This window comes from Monodon monoceros, unplaced genomic scaffold, assembly GCF_005190385.1.
Source record: "Monodon monoceros isolate NGI ecotype Baffin Bay Population unplaced genomic scaffold, NGI_Narwhal_1 Super_Scaffold_19, whole genome shotgun sequence".
Classification (NCBI taxonomy): domain Eukaryota; kingdom Metazoa; phylum Chordata; class Mammalia; order Artiodactyla; family Monodontidae; genus Monodon; species Monodon monoceros.
In genome coordinates, this window is record NW_021703775.1 from 40197131 (window position 1) to 40209416 (window position 12286).

The 12286-nt window shown below is 40.8% G+C and overlaps 1 protein-coding gene across 5 annotated transcripts in view; it reads right to left on the bottom strand.

Moving 5' to 3' along the window:
* VRK2 (VRK serine/threonine kinase 2) overlaps positions 1-12286 on the bottom strand; it is a 125222-nt gene that overhangs the window by 92377 nt on the left and 20559 nt on the right. For 2 of the 5 annotated variants that reach the window (XM_029231589.1, XM_029231585.1), the window contains exons 1-2: positions 4947-5201; positions 2744-2884 (exon numbers count right to left, since the gene is read on the bottom strand). In XM_029231589.1, the coding sequence (XP_029087422.1) occupies positions 2744-2879 (136 nt within the window). In that variant the 5' untranslated portion in view covers positions 2880-2884; positions 4947-5201. Of the gene's footprint in view, positions 1-2743; positions 2885-4475; positions 4643-4946; positions 5202-12286 lie in introns of those variants that run through there. The other 3 variants (XM_029231588.1, XM_029231587.1, XM_029231586.1) reach the window with 2 other exon arrangements.

A 12286-nucleotide genomic window follows, 5' to 3' on the forward strand; every position in this document is an offset into this window, starting at 1 on the left:
ATGTGGTAGCCACTACCTATACGTAGCTATTGAGCCCCTGAAATATGACTAGACAAATCCTGGATTTTAAAGACTTTAAAAAAGTGAAATATTTCCTTTTTTTAATATTGATAACATGTTGGAATTATAATACTTTAGATATATTGTATTTAATAATACATACTATTTAATTAAATTTCACTTGTTTCTTTTTACTTTTTTTTTAATGTGGCTCCTAGAAAATTTTACTTTACATACATGGCTTGTATTACATTTCTATTGAACAGTGCTGTCTGTGTCACTCAATCTAGTACTTAGAATCATAGCATTTTTCAAGCAAGTTCAAATCCTTTAAATGGGGAAGCTGTTCTTTATTTAACCCATACAATAATTTTGTGTTGGTCTTATCTTTCCAACTAGATTAGACACTCGGGTGATTAATAAGTTACTTATTAACTGGATTTCATCCATTTGTTCAAAACTACAATCTTAATTTTATCAGAAGAGAAGCTTTATCCTTCATGATCCATGAAACATGTTTGTGTGACAAGGGCGGCAGAATATGCCACCCTAAAATATGCCTCTTTGGCATAAGGATTATTTTGAACTAAAGGCATTTGAAAAATAGCAAATGTAGGGAGAGGCTTCCTCTGAACTCCCTTTATTTGCCTAAAGACAGAGCCTCCAAAAAAAAAAAAAAACTCCATTGTTTTAAATTTCCTCCAGGAGCGCTTCATTAACCAGGAAAGACTGACTCATCACAGAAGAGATGAGAAGTTGACACCACTCCCAAACTTTGTTATAAACTATCATAGCCCACATCTACTCTTCTAAGGGCTATTAATCTTTCCTAAAAATCATTTACTGTCCCTTAAGTGGCCTGTATCACGTCTCCCCTTCCCTTATTAAGACGGTATGTAAGCTCTCAAATCTCACCGTGTTTTACGGTATTTATTCACTTTTTTTTCCTGATATTACTGTGCATGTAACATTAAAAAAAATTAATAAATTTGTATACCTTTTCTCCTGTTAATCTGCCTGTTGTCAGTTTATTTCATAAACCCAGGTATCCAGCTTAAGAAGGTAGAGGGAAAGTCCTTCCTTCCCTACACTTTGAAATGTTTAATGAGGAACCCAAGATTCCTCCAATGAAGGTCTTTTACCAACTTCTCAAATTCCTACAGACACACATATAATGAGTCAATATATTTAGAAGAACTGCTCCTTGAGGGCATTTTTTTTTTTGCGGTACGCGGGCCTCTTACTGTTGTGGCCTCTCCTGTTGCGGAGCACAGGCCCCGGACGCGCAGGCTCAGCGGCCATGGCTCACGGGCCCAGCTGCTCAGCGGCATGTGGGATCTTCCCAGACCGGGGCACGAACCCGTGTCCCCTGCATCGGCAGGCGGACTCTCAACCACTGCGCCACCAGGGAAGCCCGAGGGCATATTTTTAATCACTAATATTTATCTTATTTTATTCATTAAATCTGATCTTCTAATGGATATTTCTTGATCATTAAACTACAGATGCAAGGTAGCCCTGAATAATCCTTTTAAAGTCAGTGTAATTTTAAAATGTAGTGTAAAAGTATACTCAACTCAGATTCCTTACCTGTACCAAAGAACACAAAAACTAAGAGTGTCTAATTTCTTAATTATCCCAAGATGGGGGCTTCCCTGGAGGCGCAGTGGTTAAGAATCTGCCTGCCAATGCAGGGGACACGGGTTCAAGCCCTGGTCTGGGAAGATCCCACATGCCGCGGAGGAACCAAGCCCGTGCGCCACAACTACTGAGCCTGCGCTCTAGAGCCCACGAGCCACAACTATTAGCCCGAGTGCCACAACTACTGAAGCCCGCGCTCCTAGAGCCTATGCTCCACAACGAGAAGCCACAGCAATGAGAACCCTGCACACCGCAACGAAGAGTGGCCCCCCTTCGCCACAACTAGAGAAAGCCCGCACACAGCAACAAAGACCCAATGCAACCAAAAATAAAAAATAGTAAATAAAATTAATTAATTAAAAGAAAAAAACAGGGGCTTCCCTGGTGGCGCAGTGGTTGAGAGTCCGCCTGCTGATGCAGGGGACATGGGTTTGTGCCCCGGTCCGGGAGGATCCCACATGCCTTGGAGCGGCTGGGCCCGTGAGCCATGGCCGCTGAGCCTGCGCATCCGGAGCCTGTGCTCCACAATGGGAGAGGCCACAACAGTGAGAGGCCCGCGTACCGCAAAAACAAACAAACAAACAAAAAAACAATTATCCCAAGATGGCATGTAACTAGTACCATTCTAGATGTACAGGAGAGAAGTTAATTCATTCCATGCAATAGATGCCTTGAGGTATGAAGGCCCAGTTCTCTAGTGAGGCCTAGTTAAGAAATGACCAGAACCTTGTACTACTTAAATATTAATGATTAAGATTCACAAATGGAAAGTGTTTGTATTCATACAGTTGCATTCTCTGAGCTGTAAAAAGCAATGTTTCCAGGAAAACACTCTCGAAAAAGAACATTAACATTTTGTCTGGCAGACTGTGTAATTATGCTCTGAAAAGACTTCTAAGAGTCATTCAGAAAAACATGGACAACAAGGACTGGGGTCAGTCATGTCTTGAACCCAGACATTCTACTAAACATTATCTTCATACTACTTAGAAAAGTACATTTATGGATTATATCTTATTTCAAAGTTTCAATTCTCAAAATATTATTAACAAGTCACAGGTATAGTCACATATATCAGAATATTTGGTGATTTATACTTTACCTAAATATATCAAACCAAATCCTCCAGAGCCAATCATCTTGCCCAGCACCCACTGTTTTCCTTCCACATCATCCAGGACCTTGCCTTCTGGAAGTGGAACAGGAAGTCTGTATTTCTCTTTTCTTCTTGGTGGCATCACTTCTGTTGGCAGAAGGGGTGAGATAGTGATTAAAGATAAAAACAACAACTAAGGAAACTCCAGTTAAAATACATTTCTCAAAATGTCTTCTATGGGGCACTTTCCCAGGTTCCCAGAAATTAGGATTCTGAAGTCAACTGGGTTTAGGAAAGCCCACACATTTTGTCCAAATTGGAGATTCACCAACATTACAATATTGAAATCTAAGAGGCACTGATGTTAAAAAAACAAACAAACCTGCTGAACCTCACTTAACATTTCCGAAATTCAGTTAGGCAGTCAAAATACCTATTAACAGTGCAGAATACACCTTAAGAAATGAGTTAACAATATCCAATTACAAAGAGAAAATAAATTTCATATATATGAAAATACTCCTTTCACTAAGAATGCTAAGTGTCAAAGATGAGAAGGTCTTCAGTCACTAGGAAAGAAAATACAGCTTTTGACTGGGAAAACATGGACGACGGCAATGTACATCATTACCAAGCCCAGCAACTGACACAGAGTAGGTACTCAGTAAATATCTGTTAAATGAGCAAAGCATTGGGTTTTCATGGATGTATAATTAAGCAGAGCACTAGGCCACTGTGCAGTTTTAGGGCTGGCACATTACTCTTTCAGCTTCTTTCTGTTCCTCTATATCCTGTCCCTTCTCCACCCTCACCAAAGTGAAAACTGCCCTGTCTTAGAGATTAATACAGTACTGCCAACAACAAAAGTATGGACTCCAGGGCTTCCTTGGTGGCGCAGTGGTTGAGAGTCCGCCTGCCGATGCTGGGGACACGGGTTCGTGCCCCAGTCCGGGAAGATCCCACATGCCGCGGAGTGGCTAAGCCCGTGAGCCATGGCCGCTGAGCCTGCGCGTCCGGAGCCTGTGCTCCTCAAGGGGAGAGGCCACAGCAGTGAGAGGCCCGCGTACCGCAAACAAAACAAAAAAAGTATGTACTCCATAGTAGAGCCATCCAACTTTACCCAATTAATTATAATTGTACACAGGTTAGTGAAATTCACCAGAGATTTTTGAGTCGGAAGAGAAAATTTCTTCGGAAAAAACACACACAGCATATAGGCCTGAAACTAACTGTGAAAGTAACTGCCATCTTCTAAGTATTTCCAAAGAATTTTTTAAAACTGGTGAGTGCTTTTGAAATGAAAGTAAAGTTTTCATTGTATACGCTATCCATCTTCAGAATGAGAAGGTTTCTGTTCCTTTTAGTAGGTTTTCCCTGCTTCACTTAACTTTAATCAACGCCCTACCTTTTACTCAGCAGCAACACCCCAGGTAGAGCAAAGGAACACAGCAGAAATCTTTAATAATATTCACCTGTCCTCCTCCTAACGCGAACACAAGGGAAGCCAGGAATTTAAATGAACAATGCCCAAAACAGGAAAAGTTTTAACCAGTACTTTATATATACTGACCAGTACTTTATGTACTGAGGCCCAACATTTATTTGCTGATTTAAAACCTAAAGTCTACAGAGAACAACTTTTCAGCAGGGCATAAATTCTCAATCAGTATAAAGAAGACAAACACAGTTTGGGGGCAACTCTGCGGCATCAGAACTTGAGACCTGAAAGGTGACTTACTATACAATGCGTATTCTGGGCATGGATGCGGAGTTCAAGTTCACAGGAGGAAGCGCCAGCCTCCTCTCAAGGCCAGTACCGACACAGACGTCCCTGCTGCTTTGGGGTCCCCTACCAGGGCTGCGATGAAAAGTGCTCAACACGAGTTTCCACTACCCAGAGACCTGAACCCGAGCCAAGACTGGGCCATGGCGGAGGACCGTGAGAGCGGAGGCAGGGGCGGGGCAGCGCGGCCCACCGCCCGCCTGTCCTGCTCGGCGGCCCAAGACACCCCCCACGCCCGGCCGGCCCGAACCACCCGAAGCGCGCCGGCGTCTGGAGACTCACTTCCCGACTCAAGCTCCCTCTAGACCGACGAAAAGAGAAACCCAATCTCCTTCCCCGCCTCACTCCTCCGCCCCGCCTCTGGGCGAACGGGAGTTGAAGGGGAGCGAGGTTCACGCCCTGAGTTAGAAAAAAGTCAGGACCAACCGCGAAAGCAGGGACCGCTGCCCGTCCGGGGCTGAGGCGCGGCCCGGAGGCCCCGTCGTCTCTCTCCGACCGCAGCTCCACCCCGGGCTGGGGCGCCACGCGGTCCGGGCAGGCGGAGAGCGGGGCGCGGAAGTATGGCGTCCCGACGCGACCCCCAGGACCCGCGGACGAGAGGAGGTTAACCAGGCCCTCCGCGTCCCCGCCGCCAGACCGCGAAACGCCTCCCGCCGGCCTAGCAGGGCCGGGCGGGGCCGCGGGCCTCCAATCCCGCGGGGAGGCGGGCCCGGAGCCGGCTCGGCCCGCGGAAGGGGCCAAACTAACTTCTTGCACCTGGGCCCGCGGCGTTGCGCGCGCCCGACACAGCTCGCTCTGGGCGGAGACTGCGGCCCCGGGCCCACGGAACCTCGCCTAGGCCGCGGCCAGCGTTCTCTTTAAGGCGGCCTGTAAGCGCTCGGGGACGCAGAGACAAAGAGGCGGCGGCGGGTCTACACCATCAGATCAGTTTGGTGTGCATTTGTGTAGAAGGAATTTCAGGCCTCTTGTACCATGATCTCGGTACCAAGAGTTTCCGAGTCAACAGGCCGGTCCTTACTGAGCATTTACCCGGGCAGCCAGTCACACTGGCCAGGCCTCTAGAGCAAGAAGCCTGTGTGAGCAGGAAGGCCTGTAACACAGCGTTTAAGTTCTCAGAGGCATATTGGCTCAAGATCCATTTACTAGTTGGATAATCTTGACTAAACATAATTACTTTACAAAACTTTCATTTTTTTTCTTTTTTTTTTTTGATCTGTGAAATGGAAATAACTCTAGTTATTCAGGTTAAGAAGGTTTGTTAAAGAAAAAATTATTCCGACATTTCTTAAAATGGTAAGGAAGACTATTCAAAACTCTTGAAATAGCAGAAAGAGCTATGCTAAATTCCAAATACAGCAAAGAAAAGCGGGAATTTATAGTCGAGGACCTGGGTGGGGGTCAGTGGATGGAAAATTACTAAGAGGAAATATCAGGGGAGAGGAGAGGATTCTGGTTAGATGGTGCTAACAGAATTCTTGCTGAAGACAGGCCAAGGTGATCAGACATCACGGGGGGGGGGGGGGGGTGGAGGATGAGGAACTGGATTAGATATGGAGAATGGAGAGATTCTGGCTAAACTTAGCAGGATGTTTGCTAAAATTGGACAGTATAGAGAGAACATGGAAGTCCAAAAGTCAAGGCCTATTTGAGGAAGAGTTCAGGGGGGTCTAAGTAGAGTTTGGTCAAGAAGCCTAAGTAGAGTTTGTCAGGTTATTGGTTATAAGATTATGATGATAATTAAGTGAAAGACATAAGTAGTTTTCTAACATATAATAAGGACTCATAGTTAGCTTATAATATTTTAGGTTAGGCAAAACAAATGCTCAGAAAGCAATTCTTAAACAATACATCAACATCTTATGTGGGAAGTCAGTAATTGCTTGGGATGTAAATACTGGAAGTCAAAATCCTTTAATGACTTTGATGGAATAGGGTTTTAATACTTCCTACATCTATCAAACTGGCACCAAATGAAAGATGGCATGAGAAGACACTTTTTAAAAATCTCTCATGTGGATAAAAAAGCATTTTTAAAGAAACTCAATAGTCTATACATAGAATAATCATGCCCTTTAAGATAGTCACTCACTAATCTAACAACATCCATTCTTATTTCTATAAGATATATACGTAACAGATGCTGTTGTTTGCCTGCCCAAACGTTTATATGGGCATTAAATGTGCCATTCCAAATTGGTTCAAGTTTCTACCCAGTCCCCAGGTTACTATCTTTGGGAAGATGCAACAACAGCACCAGGCACAACAGATTACTCTTAAGGGGTCATACATGGCTCCTCTGTTTCATACCTATATATACCTAGTATGTTAGTATCATAGCCCTTTCCCACTGCTATAATAGCATACCACAGACTAGGTGGTTTATAAACAACAGAGATGTATTCCTCACAGTCCTGAGTCTGGCCAAGTTCATGACTCAGTCACATCCCGAAGGCTCCTGCCTCGAAATACCATCACCTTGGGGATTACGTTTCAACATACAAATTTTAGGAGGACACAAACATTTAGTTCATAGCAGTTCGTAAATCCTGTTAGCTCAGCCTTCAAAATATATCCAGAATCCATCACTTCCTACCACTCCTACTTCTATCTTTCTGGTCCAAACCACCATGTCTTTCCTGGATACTGGTAGTACCGTCCTAAAAGCTATCGTATTTCTAACCCTTCTACCCCTTCAGTCTATTCACAACAAACAACCGCATGATCTTTTTAAAAGCTTTAGATCATTTCTCTGCTCAAAACTCTTCAGTGACATTCTAATGCAGTCATTGTCAGCCAGTCCTCACTATGACCTAAAACAGTGTTTTTCAACCTTGGTACTACTGACATTTGGGCCAGATAATTCCTTGTTGACAAAGGGGAGGATAGTCAAAAGTGGATTCTCCTGTGCATTATAGGTCATTTATCAACACCCTGGGCCTCTGTAGTACTACAGGTTGTGACAACCAAAAATGTCCCCCAGACATCACCAAAATTTGTAAATTTTGCCAAAATTGCTGCTGGTTGAGAATGACTTACCTACAATGATCTACATGTTTCTGTACCTCCCCCATTTCCTGTTACTTTCTGCAACCACTGCGGCCTCCTTGCTGTTCTCAGGACTGTTGTACTTTTCATTCTGTCCAGACCACTCTTCAATCTGATATCTGTATGGCCTACTTTATCACCTTCTTCAGGTCTCCTATGCAAAAGTCAACTCCGTGAGCCCTTTCCTAACTATCCTATCTAAACTTTCAACCTACCCACAATACTTCATAGTCCCTTTTCCTTTTTCCCTCCCAGTGCTTAATACTGTACAACAACATATTATACCGGTTACTTATTTATTTTGAAAATAGGCAAATAGTATTCTTCAGTAAGTTGTATGCTCCATAAAAGCAGGCAACAATTTTTACTCTTCTCATCACTACTGTACTCCTAGCCCCTAGAATGCATATAGAAAACATGTCATTTTCTTGTTAAAAGAATAAATGAATAATGGTGGTCCCATTCCCCTTTCCACTGATTGATTTAGACAGGAAGCATGTATGAAGTGTAGGTAATAAAAGATGAATAAAAGTTTCCTGTACACTTCTATGAAGAGATGGTCTCTCCTGCATGTCATTCCAAATGTGATGCCTGGAATTTTTGCAGTCATCTGTGACCATGAGTATAGAACAAAGTACAAATCTAACACACTAGAAATTGCAGAACATTCAACAAATGAGGTTAGAACACTTGGAACATCTATCTATCATCTATCTATCTATCACATCTATTATAGAAAGAAAGAAAGAAAGAGAGGAAAAAAGAAAAGAACCTCAACCCTTAATTTATACCCCACATAAAAATTAACTTGAAATTGATCATACACCTAAATCTAAATACAAGAGTTAAAACTATAAAACTTTTGGAAGAAAACCTGGGAGAAAGATTTTATGATCTTGGATTTGGTAAATCTTTGTAATCTTTGAATTTGTGTGATTAGAATGTACCCCGGGGTGGGGGGGGAAGCTGAAAACCTAAATGAAGAAACTGATAAATTAGCTTAATAAAAATTAAAAATTTTGCTCTTCACAAAGCACTAAGATACCCAGTTTTAGTAAGTATGTGGAGTAACTGGAACTCTCTTACACTGGTAGTAGGGATTCAAAATAGTACAGGTATTTTGGAAAACAGTTAATCAGTTTTTTGTAATGTTAAGCATATAGTTAGCGTATGACCCAGCATTCATGTTCCTAAATATTTACTCAAGAGAAACGTAAACCTCTATCTACACAACGACTTGTATGTGAACATTTATAACAACTTCCTATGTAATAGTCAACAACTGGAAACAACTCAAATTCCCATCAACTAGTGAATGGGTATACAGATTGTGGTATGCAATATATCTCCTACACAATGGACTGTCACTCAGCAGTAAAAAGGAACAAACTATTGATATAAGCAGCAACCTGGATGGATCTCAAAAACATGATGCTTTGTGAAGGAGAGAAGATGCAAAAGAGTACATGCTGTATAATTCCATTGAAATTGGCAGGGCCTAGGTTGGGAGGATGGGATTGACTGCAAAGGGGCTAACAGAACTTTTTGGAATGATAGAGGTGTTTAATTTCTTGATTGTGGTAGTGATTATATGATTATACATTTGTCAAAATTCATTTAATTGTACACTTAAAATTCATGACTTTTTTTGTAAGTTACGCTTCAATAAAACTGACTTAAAAGAAAAGAATGACTGAAGAGAAAGATAGGAAGAACCTGAGTCCTTGAGACCATTATTACTCATTCAGCTAACCTAGAAGCCACCATACCTTTCATATTCATGCATGAAGTATCAAGTACCCTTGTTGTTTAAGCCACTTAACATTGCTTTTTATGTTTCTCATAGCCAAAACCTTCCTAACAGATAAAATAGAGTTTCAAGCGCTAATGAAATTTAAATGTTAATAAATTTGTACTAAATAAAAATGAGAACAGAAGTGCAGGTGAACCTGTATTGAGAAGATGAGGGGTTTTTTAAGTGTTAGGATTTAATGCAGAATTTTATAATTCTGAGCATATTGCTGTGTGTATGTTTCAAGATGAAAACTGACAGAATATAGAAATACAAATTTTGGAACTAGTGAAAGAACATCTTCTGAATGAACATGATGAGAAACAAGAAAGAAAAAAGAATCTAGGCATGAAAGCACTGAAGTATGAGTCATCAGAAGAAAAAAAATAGGAAAACAAGGTTTTCAGACAACACTATTTTGATAGATCTCACAGACTATGAATGATTCACCACAAACACACACAAACAAAAGGACTTTCTTGGAGGTGTTCCAACTTGTAGGTATGGCATGGGTTCTGCTTTTCAAGGAACCAGGTGCTGTAGAAATGCTTACACTGGTTCAAAGAAAGAAGAAAAACCTAACCATTTAGAGAACATACTTTACAAGGCCAAGATCATTTCAAATCAATTAAAGTGTTAAAGATGTTGCATAGACAAAACATTTAGAAAAATCCAATCCTTGTTATTTAATGTGAGAAAAGGAGATCACTTCACTGGAAACATTTTGTCTGCCAAAGAAGCTAGTTTTGTTTTAGAAAAATCAGGAGGCCATTTGCACTCATGAATGCGCAATCCCTGGAGAGCTAAGCAGTTACTGACACAGAAATTTTGAAAATAATATTATTCAGATAAATGGAATCTCAGAGCTATCAGATAAACAATCAGACCAAATAGCTATGCTCTTTGCATTCTTCACATACAAGACCCTTACAAAGTGTGAACGTGTTTGTCCAAAAGACATAATTCTTGATTGTCCATATAAATGAAAGACAATGATCCAAAAATATTTCTTTTGTCAATATGTCAACGACTCCATAAAATATTTTCCAGAGATTTTATTCAGTAGAGCCCCGCTGCTAAACAATTGGAAGTAAAAATGTATTGAATTATCTCTCAAACAACTGAATGTGGTAAAACCTAAAATTGGTTAGTCAAAAGCAGTGCTAGTCCTACTGTATCTATTCCCCTAATACATGCATCATAAAAGGTTAATTAATCATAAGACTATATTCACCCTTTACATCCTCTTTCTCCCCAACTAACATGCCTGCAATAATCAAAAAGATGAACTGGAAAAGGAGGAAGGAAACTTGCTGAATGATTTTTAAGCAGAAGCTGTGCTTTCAATAATAAAGTTGATGATATATTCAAAGCAGAGGTAAGAACAGTATTCCTTCCCATGTGTCCTGTAGGCCACGCTTTTAGGCTTTCCTTCGCTGTGTTTGCAGCACCACTATCTTTCAGTTTTTATTCTAAGGTCCTATAGGCCTTGATCTCAGGTCATCTGAGATAAAATTATGGAGGATCTTAAATGCTTGATAAGGAGTTTGGGTTTGACATTACAGATCTGCGCTGTCCAGTACAGTAGCTACAAACCACTTGTGACCATTTACATTTCAATTAATTGAAATTAAGCACAATTAAAAATTCAGTACCGGGCTTCCCTGGTGATGCAGTGGTTGAGAGTCAGCCTGCCGATGCAGGGGACATGGGTTCGTGTTCCGGTCCGGGAGGGTCCCGCGTGCCGCGGAGCGGTTGGGCCCGTGAGCCATGGCCGCTGAGCCTGCGCGTCCGGAGCCTGTGCTCCGCAACGGGAGAGGCCACAACAGTGAGAGGCCCGCGTACCGCAAAAAAACAAAAAACAAAAAAAACAAAAATTCAGTACCTTAGTTCCATGAGCCATGTTTCAAATGCCCAATAGCCACATGTAGCTAGTAGCTACCCTAATGAATAAAACAGGTTACAGAATATTTCCATGACCATAGAAAGTTTTGTTGGACAGAACTATAAACAATGGAGGGTCACTGGAAGCTTGAGCAGGAGGCTGACACTAACTGCTCATGTGTGATAGCCACGCAGAATATAGCGGGGTGTGTATGTGAAAGGTCTATTCCTCAGTCAATACCGTATTCTTCTTTTGATTATAGTAATTCTATAATAGAAGCATAGAATAGAATTAAATAAATAGAATTGATTTTTACGTTGTCTTGGATATTTTCACATCACATATACATATATTGTATTAATTTTATCTGTATAAACATAGAAAGTGATGTGGAATAGAACATCTCTCAGGATGTTCTCTCAGGATGTGACAAAGAAAAATGTATGAGTATTATCTCTATAAAATGAAACTAATGATATACTCGTTGCCTCATCACATTTGTTCTTGAAAAAAAAGTCCTCAGGGAAAATAATTAGGTACCCAGTTGAATGTGGATACTTTATAGTTTAACGAGATATATATTCTTTTTCTCAATATAAAGGGTCCAAAATAATATTATTATATCAAATAGACTCCCTTTCTTAGTGGAAAATAAAATACAATGTTGCTTATATTCCGCTTTCTGTAAATGAACTGTATTAGATGAAAAAAAATCATATAATTGGGGCCACTTCAGGAAACAATTGGATAAAATTAATGATATATTGTGTTGGTATCATTTCTGGAAAGACCATGCTGTATTTAGCTGTCTCAAGCACGTAAGAGAAAAATTATTCTCATTCAAGTATGTTTAAGGGGATATTTACAAGCCACTCTTATCAAGTCATTCTAATGGATTACAGCCACAGCTAGCTTTAGAAGTTCTTCTTTCCAAGATTATCCTCCAATAATACCGTTCAAAAGAACAACTCTATTTGAGAATAATGGTCTCATTTTATGTCTGAATGTTATCCTCACCTTAGTGTTTCACATTCGCACATATAT